The sequence below is a fragment of the Vicugna pacos genome, chromosome 13 (genome assembly GCF_048564905.1).
Source record: "Vicugna pacos chromosome 13, VicPac4, whole genome shotgun sequence".
Taxonomy (NCBI): Eukaryota; Metazoa; Chordata; class Mammalia; order Artiodactyla; family Camelidae; genus Vicugna; species Vicugna pacos.
This window is the reverse complement of record NC_132999.1, coordinates 29520039-29538281: the sequence shown is the minus strand read 5'-3', so window position 1 is coordinate 29538281 and position 18243 is coordinate 29520039. Positions and strand designations below refer to the sequence as shown.

Genomic DNA, 18243 nt, shown 5'->3' with positions numbered 1-18243 from the left:
TTATTCATTATAACATGCAATTTAAAACTCATTTGTAGAATTTTCCATTTAATATTTTCCAACATGGCTGACCAAGGGGAACTAAAACCACAGAAAATAAAACCAAGAATAAGAGGGGATTCCTGTACTTACTACTGAGCTTTGATGGTTGTTTATATCTTCTAGATTAAATCATTTACCAGATATATGATTTGCAATTATTTTCTCCCAGTCTCCCATTCTTTGAACAATATCTTTCACAGAGCAGAAGTTTGTAATTTTGAGGAAGTCCCAGTAATTACTTTTTTTTTCCTTTGGTGTCGGATCTAAGAAAATTTGTCTACAAAAGGTCATAAAGATCTCCTCCTATGTCTTCTTGTGGAAATTTTATACTTTTCAGTTTTACATTTAGCTCTGTGATTCATTTTGAGTTTTTTTTATATAGTGCAAGGTATGGCTCTACGGTCTTTCTTCATATACGGTATCTATTTATTCTTATGTTTAGAAGTGTCATTTCTCTACTCAATTGCCTTTGAAGCTCTGTCAAAACTCAGTTGCTCATGTAAGGGCAGTCCTATTTCTAGACTCAATATTCTGCTCCACTGATCTATTTGTCTACTTAATGCTAATACCACACTGTCTTCATTATTGTAGCTTTACAAATCTGGAAATCAGGTGTTGGTAGTCCACCAACTTAGTTCTTTTCTAAAGTTGCTTTGGGTTTTCTAGGGCCTCTGCATTTACAGATGAATTTTAGAACCAGTTTTTGAAATCAGGAACTTGGTCGGATTGTGTTGAATCTATAGGGTGACCTGGAAAGACATTTAACAGTATCAATTCGTCCAACATATAAACAAGGTTTATTTCCCCATTTATTTAGCAATTCTTTAATTTCTTCCAGGAATGTTTTGTAGTTTCTGTACACAAGTTTAGCATATTTTTGATGCTATTATAAATGGTAACTTTTTAAGTTCAATTTTGTACTGTTTATTAATAGTGTATAAAAATACAGTTGAAAGGAGATCAAGATGGTGGAACAGAAGGACATGGAGCTCACATCCTCCAACAAATAAATCAAAAATACATCTACATGTGGAACAGTTCTCACAGAATACCTACTGAACTCTGGCAGAAGATCTCATAGAACCAAAGTTACAAGAAATATCACCAGGGAACTGTGTAGGATGAAAGGGAAAAAAGGAATCAGGATGAGACCTGCATCCCTGGGAGGGAACTGCGAAAGAGGAAACGTTCCCTCACCCTGAGAATCCCCTTCACCAGCTGGGAGATCTGCTGGGACAGAAAGGGAGTTTCAGAGTCCAGAGGGGAGTACAGCAACCAGACTGTGGCAGACAGAGAGAGACCAGCACAGACCATCTTGGCCACTTCACTGCACTTCCCAACCCCAGACACATGTATGCTGGTGTGCAGAGGAGCTGAGTGCAAAAACCCAGGTTTCAAAGGACAGACCCAGGAATAAGACTGGGTTGGCTGCACAGAGACAGCCTGAAGAGGCTAGAGTGTGGTCCAAGCCACAACTGAGGGTGTGCACAGGACGAAGCTCATATCCCGCATAGAAGCCCCATTGTTAATGCCTGTAAAAGGAGGGGCAGGGTTCTGCCATTGCAGCCTCACTCTCCAAGTGCTCACAGTGGGCACCACCCAGCATCTCTGAGCTCTGGGACAACACAAGCATAAGCAGACTGTCCCACGCAGAGGCAGGGCTGAAACCTGAGCTGATACCCAGGGGTTGCACAACTTCAGAAACAGGGCTGAAATCTGAGCAGAGTCCCAGCAGCTATGCAGACCATGGATTTATGATTTTTGTAAGTTCAGCACCTGTGAGACATCCCAGAAAACTAATGGTGCTTCTGTGGCTGGGGTGGCATGCAGCGGCAGGGCTGGGGTCTGGGCTGATTCCCTAGCTCCCATGTTGGGTCCAAGTGAGCAACTACAGCAGTCCCAGTGCTGCTAAGCAGATCTGCGCCAACAAATCTGCGCTGGTGACTTTATGAGCACAGCACATGAGGGACAACCGGCTGATTACCTGAATTCCCGAAGTTGAGTGAGGGCTAAAGACAGTACCAACAACAGTGTACTTTGTAAGTTTACATAACAAGTGACAGACAACCAGAGAGTAGACTTCCCAGTAAACAGCTCCTATGTAGGAATATTCAGTGGCTCCTCTCCCAGCAGGAGTGCTAGAGTCCCACCTATCTCAAACCACAGCTCAGAAAACAGATCTGGGGGCTTCTACCCCAACAACTGGGGAGAATACCCTGCTGCCGATAGGACTGTGACCACCAGAGAGAAAAAGTGGAGCCTCAGTCAACACTGAATGCAGGCCCTGGTCACCACAACACCAATCACACTGTGCATCTAGGGGATAACGGCTAGCCACACTGAGGAAAGATGGATGTAGGCATCCATACTAATAACAGCCCTCATATCAAAAATATTACTCTCACACAGGCTACACAGGGATGCTCCCACGCAAAAATAGCTCTTCAAGACCACTGTAGATAACTGCTTCTCCTAAACTCATACATAGAGTCAGAGAAATATACGTAAATGAAGAAGCAGTGGAACCACTCGCAATTAAAAGATCAAGAGATTTCCCTTGAAAGAACAATGAAACAGACTTCTCCACTCTACTAGACCGGAAGTTCAAAAAGGAGGCAATAAAAATACTGAAGGAATGAAGAAGGGCTATTAACAGAAATGCAGGTTATTATAAAAAGGAACCAGAAACTATACAGAGGAGCCAATTAGTAAACTCGTTTGTCAAGATGAAAGCTGAGTTAAAGGATATAAATAACAAACTGAATAATGCAAAAGAACAAATAAGGGATCTGGAAGATAAAATAATGGAAATCACCCAAACAGAATAGCAAACAGAAAGACAAATGAAAAAAAATGAAAGTAATGTACAAGACCTAGAAGATAATATAAATCATGCCAGTCTATGCATAAAAAGGATCCCAGAAAGAGAACAAAGAGAAAGGGGGATCAAAAATATATTTGAAGAAATTATGGCTGAAAATCTCCCAAACTTGAAAAAGGAAACAAGTATCAAGTACAGGAAGCACAGAGGGTCCCAAACAAGATGAACCCAAAAGACCTACACCAAGACATATTATAATAAAATGTCAAGTTTAAGAGAGGATTCTAAAGGCAGTAAGAGAAAAATAAAGGGTTAATTACTTTTAATTTCTCTACAGAAGCAGTGCAAGCCAGAAGGGAGTGGCAAGATATACTCAAAGTCCTGAAAAGGGAAAGCCTGCAAACTAGGATACACTACCCAGCAAGGTTATCATTTAGAATAGGAGGAGAGAGAAATAATTTCTCAGAGAAGCAAAAACTAAAAGAAAATGGCAACACTAAACCTATCCTAAAAGAAATATTGAAAGGTCTTCTCTAAATAGAAAAGAAGCAAGAATCTATAGAAAAGAGAAAATCACAATTGGAAAGTAAATTACTTAAAGTCAGTACACAGATTTAAAAAAAAAAAATCAAAAAAAATTTTGTGAAAGTAATGGTAATTTTGTGAAAGTAATGGTAACTACAATGAACAGCAAAAGGATAAACATAAAGATGTAAAACAGACACCAAAATCATAAAATGTGCTGAAGGGGAGTTAGAAAATGTAGATTTTTAAAAAATGTGTTTGAGCCTAGATGACTACCAGTCTAAAGCAGGTAGATATAATAATGGGTTAACATACTTGAAAAAATAGGGTAATTACAAATCAAAAACATACAGTAGATTCATAAAAGCCAAAAAGAAAAGAATACAAACTTAAGACAAAAGAGAACCATGCAACCACAAAAGGAAAAACAAAAAGAAAAAGAACAAAGAAATACAAAATTAACTGGAAAACAAGATTTTAAATGGCAATAAATATCTATCAATAATTATCTAAAATGTCAATGGACTAAACACACCAATCAAAGATACATATTATACTTTACACTAGAAATTGACACAACATTGTAAACTGGCTATACTTCTTTAAAATAGAATCACATAAAAAGATGCAGAGTGGCAGACTGGATAATAAAACAAGAGCCTACAACATGCTGCCTACAAGAGACCCATTTTAGGGCAAAGGACACATATAGATTGAAAGTGAGGGGATGAAAAAAGGTATTTCATGCAAACAGAAATGACAAGAAAGTGAGGGTAGCAGTACTTACATCACACAAATAAACTTTAAAACAATGGCCACAAAGAAAGACAAAGACACATATAATGATAAAAGGACCAATACAAGAAGAGGATATTACACTCATTAACCTATGTACACCTAATATAGGAGCACCTAAATACATAAAACAAATACTAACATACATAAAGGGAGAAATTGATGGGAATGCAATAGCAGTAGACCCCACCAACATCAATGGACAGGTCTTCCAGACAGAAAAATTAGTAAGGCAACAGAAACCCTAAATGACACAGCAGAACAGCTAGACTTACTTGATATTTCCAGGACACTGTATTAAAAAAAACAGAATACACATTCTTTTCAAGTGCACACGGAACATTCTCTAGGATAGACCACATGTTAGGATACAAAAGAAGCCTCAACAAATGTAAGAGGACAGAATTTATTTCAAAAATCCTCTCTAATCACAACTCCATGAAACTAGAAATCAACTATCGAAAGAGAACTGATTAAAAAAAAACAATTCCATAGAGATTAAACATGCTACTAAAGAATCAATGGGTTAACAATGAAATAAAAGAGAAAATTTAAAAATACCTTCAGACAAATGACAATGAAAACACAACCATACAAAATCTATGGGATGCAGCAAAAGCAGTCCTTTGAGGGAAGTTCAATACAGTCCTTCCCCCCAAAAAACAAGAAAAAATCTCAAATAAACAACCTACCCTACCACCTAAAAGAATTGGACAAAGAACAAACAAAACCTGAAGTCAGCAAAAGGAATGAAATAATAAAGATCAAAGAAGAAATAAATAAAATAGAGGGTTTTAAATATATATATATATAAAAAAACCCCAATAAAACCAAGAGCTCATTCTCTGACAGGGTAAACAAAATAGACAAATAGACCTCTGGCCAGGTTCACCAAAAAGAAAAGTGAGAGGACTCAAATAAACAAAGTAAGAAACGAAAGAGAAGTAACAACCAATACTGCATAAATACAAAAAAACTTGAGAATACTATCAACAATTATATGCTGACAACTTGGACAACCTAGAAGAAATGTACAAGTTTCTAGAAACAGTCTACCACAACTAAATAAATATACATAATTTGAACAGACCAATCACTAGAAGTGAAATAGAATCTGTAATTTAAAAAACTCCCTGCTAACAAAAGTCCAGGACCAGATAGCTTCACTGGGGAATTTTACCAAACATACGAAGAACCTATACTGATCCTTTTCAAATTTTTCCAAAAGACTGAAGAGGATGCAATACTCCAAAGTTAGTCTATGAAGCCACCATCACCCTAATACCAAAACCAGACAAAGACACTATTAAAAGAGAAAATTACAGGCCAGTATCTTTGATGAATATAGATACAAAAATTCTCAACAAAATATTAGCAAACCAAAACCAAAAATACATAAAAAAGATCATATACGATGATCAAGTTGGATGCATCCCAGGGTCAGAAGGATGGTTCAATATACACAAATCAATCAGTGATAACCACATCAACAAAAGAAAAGAAAGAACACATGACCATTTCAATAGATGCAGACAAAGCATTTGATAAAATTCAACATCCACTCATGATTAAAAACTCTTACCAATGTGCGTACAGAGGAAACATATCTCAACATAATAAAAGTCATTTATACAAACCCACAGTGAACATAATACTCAATAGGGAAAAGCTGAAAGCCTTCCCACTAAAATCTGGAACAAGACAAGTATGTCCACTCTCACCACTTCTATTCATCATAGCATTGGAAGCCCAAGCCACAACAATCAGATGAGAGATAGAAATAAAAGGGATCAAAATGGGAAAGGAAAAGGTAAAACTGTCATGATATGCAGATGACATGATACTATATATAGAAAACCCTAAAGACCCCAAACAAAACCAGAGCAGATAAACAAATTCAGCAAAGCATCAGGATACAAGATTAACATAAAGAAATCTGTTGCATCTCTTTACAGTAATAATGAAATATTACTGTAAAGGGAAAATTAAATAATGAAATATTACTGTAAAGGGAAAATTTTTTAAAAAATCCCCTTTAAAATTGCATTAAAAAAATACTTAGGAATAAACCTGTCCAAGGAAGTGAAACACTTATAAGCTGAGAACTATAAAACACTGATCAAGGAAACTGAATATAATTCAAAGAAATGGAAAGGTATCCCATGCTCTTGGATTGTAAGATTAATATTGTTTAAATGGCCATACTACCCGAAGCAACCTACAGATTTAATGTGATCCCTATAAATTACCCATGACATTTTTCACAAGACTAGAACAAATAATCCTAAAGTTTATATGGAACCATGAAAGACCCAGAATTGACAAAGCAATCCTGAGGAGAAAGAAAAGAGCTGCAGGCATAAACCTCCCAGACTTCAGACAATACCACAAAGCTACAGTCATCAAAACAGCACTGTATGGGTACAAAAACAGACATATGGATCAGTGGAACAGAACAGAGAGCCCAGAAATAAACTCACACACCTACGGTCAATTAATCTTCAACAAAGGAGGCAAGAATATACAATGGAGAAAAGGTAGTTTCTTTGACAAGTGGTGTTGGGAAAGCTGGACAGCCACATGTAAATTAATGAAGTAAGAACACTCCCTCACATCAAACACAAAAATAAACTCAAAATATCTTAAAGACTTAAACATAAGACAGGACACCATAAATCTCACAGAAGAGAACATATGCAAAACACTCTCTGACATAAATTATAGCAATGTTTTCCTAGGTCAGTCTCCCAAGGCAACAGAAATAAGAGCAAAAATAAACAAATGGGACCTAATTAAACTTATAAGCTTTTGCACAACAAAACAAACTGAAAAGACAACCTACAGACAGTGAGAAAATATTTAAAATTATGTGACTGATAAGAGATTAACTTCCAGAATATACAAACAGCTCATACAACTCAGTAACAACAACAAAAACCACCCAATCAAAAAACGTGCTTGAGACCTAAGCAGATATTTCTTTGAGGAAGAAATACAGATGGCATATATGCATATGAAAAGATGCTCAATTTGCTAATTATCAGAGAAGTGCAAATCAAAACTACAATGAGGTATCACCTCACACCAGTCAGAATGGCCATCATTCAAAAGTCCACAAACGATAAATGCTGGAGAGGCTGTGGAGAAAAGGGAACTCTCCTACACTGCTGGTGGGAATGCAGTTTGGTGCAGCCACTGTGGAAAACAGTATGGAGATTCCTCAAACTAAAAACAGACTTACCATATGATCCAGCAATCCCACTCCTGAGCATGTATCCAAAGAAAACTCTAATTTGAAAAGATACATGCACCCCAGTATTCACTGTAGCATTATTTGCAATAGCTAAGACATGGAAGCAACCTAAATGTCCATCAACAGATGACTGGATAAAGAAGATGCGGTATGTATATATATATACAATGGAACAGCTCTCAGTCATAAAAAGAGAAAGAAATAATGCCATTTGCAGCAACATGGGTGGACCTACAGATTATATACTAACTAAAGTCAGACAGAGAAAGATAAATACCATATAACTTATATGTGGAATGTAAAAAAGTAACACAAATGAATTTATTTACAAATAGAGACTCACAGACATAGAAAACAAACATGGTTACCAAAGAGGAAAGAGGGGAAGGAATAAATTAGGAATTTGGTATTAGCAGATACAAACTACCATATACAAAATAAATACACAACAAGGTCCTACTGTATAACACAGGGAACTATATTCACTAGCTTATAATAACCTACAATGGAAAAGAACATGTGTGTGTTTGTATAAAAACAAATTAAAAAACTGAATCACTCTGCTGTACCCCAGAAACTAGCACAACATTGTAAATCAACTACACTTCAATTAAAAAAAGATTAGGAAAAAGACCTAGAAAAATGAAATAATTATGGTTACCAGGGGGAAGGGGTGGGAAGGGATAAATTGGGAGTTTGAGATTTGCAGATACTGACTGGTATATATAAAATAGGTAAGTAAGTTTATACTGTATAGCACAGGGAACTATATTCGGTATCTTGTAGTAGCTTACGGTAAAAAAGAATATGAAAATGAATATATGTATATTCAGGTATGACTGAAACAATGTGCTGTACACCAGAAATTGACACATTGTAAACTGACTATACTTCAATAAAAAAAAAAATAAAATGGCATAGTATTTGCATATAACCTAAAAAAATAAAAATACAACTGATTTTTGCATACTGAGCTTGTTTTCTGCCACCCTGCTAAACTCACTCATTACTTTGAATAACTCTTTTCTAGATTTCAATGAATATTCTACATAAACAATCACATTGCCTGCAAATAAAGCTTCACTTCTTTTTGTCTAATTTGGGTAGCTCTCCTCTCTTTTCCTTGCCTGCTTGCATTGGCTAGAACCTCTAGAACAACACTGAATAAAGGTGGTAAGGGTGGACATATTTATCTCTTTTTTTCAATTTTTATTGTGATAAAATAATACATAACACAAAACTCACTATCTTAACCATTTCACAAGTACAATTCAGTGTCAATGAGTACATTCATTTATTCTGCAACCATCACCATCATTCATCAAGAGAATTCTTTTCATCTTGTACAACTGAAACTCCATACCCATAAAGGATAACTTCCAATTTCCCCACCTCCCCAGGCCCTGGCAACCACCATTCTCTCTGTCTCTATGATTCTGACTACTCTAAGTAGCTTATATGATTGGAATCATACAATACTTGTCTTTTTGTGGCTGGTTTATTTCAGTTAGCATTAATTTACTCAAGGCTCATCCATGTTTTAACATACTAAAATTGCCTTCCTTTTTAGCACTGTATAATAATCCACAGCATGTATATCTGACATTTTGCTTATTCATTCATCTGCTGATGGACACTTCAGTTGCTTCCATGTTTTAGCTATTGTGAATAATGCTACTATGAACATGGGTGTACAAATATCTCTTCAAGACACTGCCTTCAATTCTTCTGCTTTTATATACTCAGAAGCAGAACTGCTGGATCATATGGTTAATTCCATTTTTAACTTTTTAAGGAACTGCAATACAGTTTCCACAGCAGTTATTCTATTTCCATACCTTTGTTTTTCCTAATTGTAGGGAGACAACATTCACTCTTTCACCCTTAAGTATGATATTAGCTATAACTTCTTTGTAGATGTTATCATGTTGAGGAAGTTCGTTTCTACTCCTAGTCTGCTGAGACTTTTTATTAGGACTTTTTAAAATGCTTTTTCATTTCATCTACTAAAACTATCATATAGTTTTCTTTGCTTGTTAATATGATGAACTATATTGATTGGTTTTCTAATGCTAAACCAATAATGCACTCCTAGAATAAAGTCCTACTTGGTCATGATGTATTTCTTACTTAAGTATATTGCCGGATTCAATTTTCTAAAATAATGTTTAGAACGTTTACATTTATGTTCATGAGGGATATTGGCCTGAAGTCTTCTCTTACTGTAATGTGCTTTTCTGGTTTTGGTATTAGAGTAACGTGGGCCTTACAGACTGGGTCGGGAAGCATTCTTCCCTTTCGATGTTCTGGAAGAGTTTGTGTAGAACTCGTACATATATATCAATTATCCCAGAGCTCAGTGATTTTTTTTTTCTTTAGTTGAAGTTCTTCTTTTTCTCTTTTTCATTCTGGATAGTTTTCCTTGCTTTATCTTCAAGTTCACTTACCTTTTCTCTTGCAATATCTGATTTTCCATTAGTTCTACACACTGTAATTTTTCATCTTAGACATAGTAGTTTTCATTTCTGTAAGTTCAATTTTAATCTTTTTTATACCTTCCATATCTCTATTTTTTGGGAGATCAGAAATATACTTGTTAAATGTCTTAATGTCCTTCTCTGCTAATTCTACTATGTCAGTTCAAGATCAGTTTTGATTGGCTGGTTTTTCTTCTCTTCATGATTTGTGTTTTCCTGCTTCTTTGTATTTCAGAAAATCTCTGACTGAACGTCAGACAGTGTAAACTTTTTTGGGGTGAAGGACATTTTGTATTTATATAAATATTCTCAAGCTTTGTTCTGTAATGACATTAAATACATAGAAATAGTTTATTCTTTTGGGTCTTGCCTTTAAAACTTTTTAGGTGGGACTAGACCACATTTAGTTCAGGGCTAAATATTCCCCACTACTGAAACAAGATCTTTCTGAGGACTCTACCCAATGCCCCACAAAGTTCTCTAGTCTGGATAGTGGGAAAATACTATTCCAAGCTTTGTGTGAGCAACAAGCACTGTTCTAATGCCCTCAAATGGTTCTTTCCCTGACTTAGTTTTTCTCACATGCATGCACCAATCAATACTGTGCTGAACACTCTAAGGGGACTGTCCTTGTATCTCTGGATGTCTCTGTGTATAGCTTTCTCTATTTCGTTATTCTGTCCTACAAACTCTAGCCACATTGTACTCCCTGGACTCAAGTCCACCTCCTCAACTCTGGGAGTCCACTGGGTTCCACTCTCTACAGTACAATCTAGAAACTCTCAAAAAAGCTGCAGTGGTCATTGTACTTACCACATTTGTTTTCCATTCACTGTCTGTTCCTCATTGACTAAAAATCATTGTTAGCTGTTTTTGTCTTTTTTTGGGGGGGTATTTCAAGGAGATGGTAAGTCCAGTCCCTGTTATTCCAGCTTCACCAAAAGCAGAAATCAAGTACAATTGCTTTTAAGGCTGGTTGGTTGGGTTTTTTTTTTATAATATTCTAAAATTCCCCTATAATATATACAGTGTATACTGGCTTTCTTTTTAAGTTTCTTGTTTAGAAGTCTCTGAGCTTCCTGCAACTAATGATCATCATCTTTCAACATTTCTTGAAATTTCTGTTATCATCTCCTAAACTATCACTTTTTCCTCTGTTCTATTAAGTCTCCTGAAGCTCTATTTAAATAAAAATAGGCTGATAAAATTTGAGTGACTTCTTTTCCTTCTAAGTTCATGATTTTTCTCAATGCTTTTTTTTTAAGATAAATGTACTGAGCACTTACTATGTGACAGACGCTGTACTAATAATACAGAAACAAAAATAAATAAGAAACAAAACTTGCCCTCTAAAATACTGGATACTGAAGTCTAGAAAAGGACAAATGGCAGATATTTATAATACAGTGTATTAGGTTTTCTGAGCAAGCTGCTATAAGAGCACAGAGAAAGGGTACCTATAACAAAGACCTGTCGGGAAGGTCAGGTAAAAGAGTATTTCTCAGAGAAGATATATAAGCAGAGACCTCAAGTAAAAGTATTAATATTATAACTTTGAAAAGAAAAAAATTAAATAGCTAATATATTAATGAATTTTAAAAAGAAAACATTCTACTTACACCATGTCTATATGAAATGTTTTAATAAAAATAACTGAAATTGATGAATTTCCAAAATCTAAAGTTTATCAGGTCCTACATGGTCTGGACTTCTTCAGTTTCATCTCCTATAATTTTCCTCCTTCTAGCTCTCTTTGCTTCAATCAAACTAGACTCTTTCAGTCCAGCATGACTTTTATTTATGCTGCTTTTCTGTGTAAAATGCTCTCAGTTTACCCCTCTAAGCCACTCACCTTTCTGATTTTTAAACTACTACTTCAAGGTTCAACAACTCAAAATGCCACTTTCTCAAAGAAACAATCCCTCTTCTAGACTAAATAAAATGTCCTGTATACTTCCTTAGCACCACCTTTCCCCCTTTAATAATACTCATCATACTTAAATCCTTATTCAGTGTGCCTTCACCAGTACTTTAGAAACTCTGAGTGCAAGAACCATAACTATCTTATTCACTGCTCCCTAGACCTAGCAAATAAATCACTAAATATCAGTTGAACTAACTGACTGTACCTTACTTTTAAGCTTAAGAATCAATATATGTTAGTATGAGCAAACTGGTCCCTGAGAAGGTTCCACTCTTGACCAACTAAGATAAGGAGGGCAATCACAGCTTTCAACTCTATCACTTCAGTTACTACTATAAGACTGGACGAATATTTAATTTTTAGTTTCATTAATAAAAATATTTGATATTCTTTTACCATTCAATAAATAAATAAACTATTTTATAAAAAGAACTTACCAAAATGTTTTTCTTATGTCGTTTCTCCTTTATATGTTTATGAGCTCCCTGGATGTTTTCAATATGAATTAAGCAAAGTTTGCATAGATATCGGCAATTGGTATATTCTGGTGAGCGCTAAAAAGAAAAGTTAAAAATATATTTTTTTCAGAAAATAAAAAAGTAAATTTTGGACTATATATATGAATGATACAACTATGTAAGCACTGAAGAAACAATTTTTAATAAAAAATCAGTACTTAAATACCCAAGAGATAGCTGTCCTTTTCAAAATAGTCATCATTTAAATTGATAATATACTAATTTAAAACAGTATCATGATAATGCTAAACATATTGGATACTTATCTAATATAGCCTTTAGAATCCAATGTAAGATAAGAAAGGCAGTATTGTTCCTTAGTCTTATTCTAACACTGTCCCAAAAATTGGTTTCAAAGTTTCAGTCTTTTTGATTACTATAAAAAATAAAATCCACCCTCAAATAGGGGATTTGAAAAAAATAAACTGCAAATAAAAAAGACAATTCCAAAAGCTGAGTTCTGAAAACTTTCCAATCAGTTACAATCAAATGGGAATAAATGGAGAGCCTCTTGAGTTAACTACTCTGAAGGGAATAATCCTGACACATGAAAAGCATCAGTCACAGTAGTTAACTTTATATATACTTTATATATGTATTATTGAAATAAAAAATCATTCCAAAGCATCTGTCATATGCCAGGCACTATGATAGATGTTTCACATACAATTTGTCATTTTAACTCCCCTAGTAATATAATTAGATTGGTATTGTCTTCATTTTACAGATGTGAAAACAAAGCTCATGGAGTTTTCAACTTTCACAAGGTTACAACAATATTAAGTGGTTGATGATGAATTTAAGTTCATGTATATCTGAATCCAAAGCCAAAACTCTACCCATAAGATTACATAATAAAAAATAACAAAAACACAGTAAAGACACATGTTAAATTTTAAAACATTGTTTCTAATGCCTTACATGGAAACTCCAGCAATGCTTAATTTTTATTACACATTGATCTTCAATAGGCTACAACTCCTGACAAAAAGATTCTCACTTCAGAATACAACATAATTTTCTTTAAATTCTTTAAATGCACCAAATTTAGCAACAGTCCTGCCACAGACTAAAAATATAGACTTCATTTATAGAGTGTCTATTGACCTTACAACATCCCTATGAGGAGTCTGCATTTTAATGGTAAAGTAACTAAACGCTTAAAATTAAATAATTTGCCCAAGGCAACAAGCAAATAAGCAAATTCAGCTCCATCTAGTCATTTCAATTCTTTAGTATAAAAATTATTTCTAATCTAAACTTAATTGCCTCACAGAAACTTCTACCTCTCAGTTTCCAACCCCAACTACTTTATTCACCAAATATATTCTGAACTCATACTATAGGTCAAACATTTTTCTAGGAGCTGAGGATAATAGTGTAAGCAAAACAGATGAAAATCCCCGTCCTCATGAATTCACATTCTAGTGTAGGAAGACAGGTAATAAACAAATGCACAAACAAATATATAAATAAAATACGGGGGAAGAAGGGGCTATCTGCCTTTTAAAAACAGACTTATCACTGAAGATCTTACTGATAAAATGACTTAAAGGAAGTGAAGGATTGAGCTATGTGGATAAAGGAAAAGACATTCCAAGCAGAGAGAAGTATGAATGCTAAGTCCCTAAGGCAGGAATGTGCTTAATATGTTTGAGAAACTGCAAAAACACTAGCCATGACGAGAACACAGAGGTAATGGGAGTCAGATCACAGAGTCCTTGGTAAGGACTCCAGCTTTTATTCTATTGTATGAGGTGAAGGTATTGAAGATTTCTGAGCAGAGAATTACAAGATCTAACCTAATTTTAAAGTGATCACTTGCCTTCTATATTAAGAATAGAAGAAGGGCTCATTGCTATTATGAACATACTGCAACAATCCAGAAGAAAGATGACGCTGGCTTGGTTCAAGGCAAGAGTGGTGGAAGTGGCAAGAAGGGTGGGATTCAGGAGTTAAAAGCAGAAATACAGAACACCTGAAGCCATGAATACTGATAAAGTCATGATATCACTCATCAATCATACTTTTTCAATCGCAAAATGTGAGCAGATAAGGACATGCCTAGATTCTTTCAGTGAGAAAAACTTGGTATAACATGGACTGAAGAGTCAGAAGGCCTGAAATGACAACTCAGTTGACCTGGGATAAATCTCTGACACTTGAGTCTGCTTCTATATCCTTAAAATGAAATAGTAAAAATTGCCCTACCTGATAATATAATTAAGTTCTACATGTAGCTAATCTTTATTTAGTGCTTACCACATACCAGGCACTCTGCCAAGAACTTTGCCTTGTATTATCTTATTTAACCATCACAATAGCCCAATAAGCGAGGTTATCATTATTTTTATCAACTCCATTTTAATGATGAAGAAACATAGGTTTAAAGAAATTACCTAACTTATCCAATATTATCTAACCAGTAAGTAGCAGAGCTAGACCCACTGATTCCAAAACCTGTACACTTAACCACTAAGCAAACTACCTCTAATTACTGACCAACTACTACTATGTGCAAGGCACTGTATTAAGTACAATAGCAAATAAGACAAAAATGTCCTCATTATCATGAAGCTTCTATTTTCACAGAAGGGACACATGAAAAATGTTCAAAAATTCTTTTCTTATACTCATATTTTATTTTACCATTAAACAAACACACCAAAAAACTTCAAGGTTTCTGCCGACCAGTTAGAATGATTTCTGTCCTGAACAATCAATGCATCAAAGAAAATATTAAAGACGAAACAAAGTTTCCTGAGACAAATAAAAATGGAAACACAACAGATCTTGTGGGATACTGCAAAAGCCAATTCTAAGAGGGAAGTTTATAGCAATAAAAGTCTCCATTAAAAATCAAGGAAGATCCCAAATAAACAACCTAACTCTATGTCTTAAGCAAGCAGAAAAAGAAGAACAAACTGAGCCAAAGTTAGCAGAAGAAAGGAAATAATAAACATTCGAGCAGAAATAAATGAATTAGAGAACAGATTCACAGATATAGAGAACAAACTAGTTGTTACAAGTGAGAAGAGGGAAGTGGGGAGGGGCAATATAGGCGTACAGAATTAAGAGGTACAAATCATTATGTATAAAATAAGCTATAGAGATGTATTGTACAACACAGGGAATGTAGTCAATATTTTGTAATAACTATAAATGGCATATAATCTTTGAAAACTGTGAATCACTATATTGTACACCTTATATAATACTGTACATCAACTATACTTCAATTTTTAAAATAATAAAATAAGTGAATTCTATAATAGAAAAAAATAGAAAAGATTAATCAAACTATGAGTTGGTTCCTTAAAAGATAAACAAAATTGACAAACTCTTAGCTAGACTAACCAATGAAAAAAGAGAAAGGACCCGAATTAACAACATTATAAATGAAAAAGGAGACATTACAACTGCCACTACTGAAATTTAAAGGATCATAAGAGGCTACTATGAACAAATACACACCAACAAACTGGACAATCTAGAAGAAATGGAAGAAGTCTTAGAAACATACAGTTTACCAAGACTGAATCAGGAAAATATAGAAAATCTGAATAGACCAATTACTAGTAAAAAGAGTAAGTCAGTAATCAAAAATCTCCCACTGAAGAAAAGCCCAGGATCAGATGGCTTCCCTAGTGAATTTTATGAGACATTAAAAGAAGTAACACCAATCCTTCTCAAACTCTTCCACAAAGTCAATAAGGAGGGAACATTCCCAAACTCCTTTTATGAGGCCAGCATTATCCTGATACCAAAAAGAAAAGGACACTACTCGAAAATTTTAGGCCAATTTCCCTGATGAATATATATACAAAAATTCTCTATAAAATACTAGCAAACTTAATTCAGTAGCAGGATAAAAGGATCATACACCATGATCAAGCAGGATTTATCCCTGGGATGCAAGGATGGTTAAATATATACAAATTAATCACTGTGATACATTACATTAATAGTATAAATGAATCATTTAATCATCTCAATAGACACAGAAAAAGCATTTGACAAAATTTAATATCCATTTATGATTAAAAACTCTTAAGAAACCAGGCATAGAAGGAACATATCTCAACATAATTTTACAGGGTATATATGACAAGCCCACAGCTAACCTCATAATCAATGCTGAAAGGTTGAAAGCTTTTCTCTAGGATCAGGAACATGACAAGCGTGCCCAGTCTCACCACTCTTATTCAACATAGTACTAGAAGGTCTAGCTAGAGCAATCAAGCAAAAAAGAAAAGAAATAAAAGGTGTCAAAATTGGAAAGGAAGAAGTAAAATCATCTATTCTTGCAGATGACATGATTTTAGTGTTAGACTTAATCAATGAATTCAGTAAAGATGTAGGATACAAAATTAACATAAAAAAAATCAGTAAGTAGTGTTTGTACACACTAACAAGAAATTTTCTGAAAAAGAAGGAAATAAATCCTGTTTACAATAGTATCAAAAATTATAAAATACTTAGAAATAAATTTAACTAAGGCCGTGAAGGCCTCTACTCTGAAAACTATAAGACACTGATGAAAGAAGCTGAAGAAGACACAAATGGAAAGATACCCCATGTTCAAAGATTGAAAGAATAGTTAAAATGTCTATACTACCAAAAGTCATCTATAGATTCAATGCAATCCCTATCAAAATGGAATTTTACCAGAAGTAAAAAAAAGCACTCCTAAAATTTATATGGACTCACAAAAAACCCTGAATGCCAAAGAAATCCTGAGAAAGAATAACAAAGTCAGGAGGCATGACACTTAATGCTTTTGAGTTATATGACAAAGTTATAGCCATCAAAACAGTATAGTACTGTTTTATACTTATAGCATAAAAACAGACCAATTGAACAGAATCAAGAGCCCAAAAATAAACCCAAGCATATAAGGTCAACTAATATTTGAAAAGGGAGCCAAGAATACTCAATGAAGAATGGACATCTTTTCAAGAATTGGTGCTAGAATAACTGGATATTCACAAGGACAAAAAGAAAACTGGATCCACATCTTATGACACTCCCAAAAATTAACTCAAAATGGACTAAAAACTTGAATGGGAGACCTGAAACCATGAAACTCGTGGAAGAAAACACAGGCATAAAGCTCCTTGACATAGGTCTTGGTAATGATTTTTTGGATATAACACTTATAGTACAAGCAGTAAAATCCAAAATAAACAAATGGGACAACAACAAACTAAAAAGCTTCTGCAGGGCAAAGGAAACCATTAACAAAGTGAAAAGACAACCTACAGAATGAGAAAATTTACAAACCATGTATCTGATAAGGGATTAATATCCAAAATACATAAAGAACTCATACAACTCAATAGCAAAAAAACAAGACTTAATTTAAAAATGGGCAAAGGCCCTGAAGAGACATTTTTCCAGAGAAGATAGGTACGTGAAAAGATGCTCAACATCACTAGTCATTAGAGAAATGCAACCACAATGATGGGGGGAGGGCAAAGTTCAGTGGTAGAGTGCAATGTTTAGCATGCGTGAGGTCCTAGGTTCAACCCCTGGTACTTCCATTTAAAAAATAAATAAACAAACAAACCAAATTACCTCCCCTCCACCAAAAAAAAATTATAATAAAACCCCAATAAGATAGTGCCTCATGCTTGTTAGAACTGCCATTATCAAAGACAAGAGGTAATAAATGTTGACATGGATGTGGAGAAAAGGGAACCCTAGGTTCCCTACAACCCTACAGTGCTGGTACGAATATAAACTGGTACAGCCACTATAGAAAACAGTATGGAGGTTACCCCCCAAATTAAAAATAGAACCACCATATGATCCAGAAATTCCACTCCTGGGAATATATCCAAAGGAAACAAAAACACTTAACTGAAACAAGATATCTGTACCCCATG

General features: G+C 34.7%; 1 protein-coding gene across 10 annotated transcripts in view; it reads right to left on the bottom strand.

The window, feature by feature from the left end:
• The window catches only part of TUT4 (terminal uridylyl transferase 4), a 132622-nt gene that overhangs the window by 78149 nt on the left and 36230 nt on the right, over positions 1–18243 (bottom strand). For all 10 annotated transcript variants that reach the window (XM_072974435.1, XM_031684252.2, XM_015236156.3 and 7 more), the window contains exon 4: positions 12275–12391. In XM_072974435.1, the coding sequence (XP_072830536.1) occupies positions 12275–12391 (117 nt within the window). The remainder of the gene's footprint in view (positions 1–12274; positions 12392–18243) is intronic.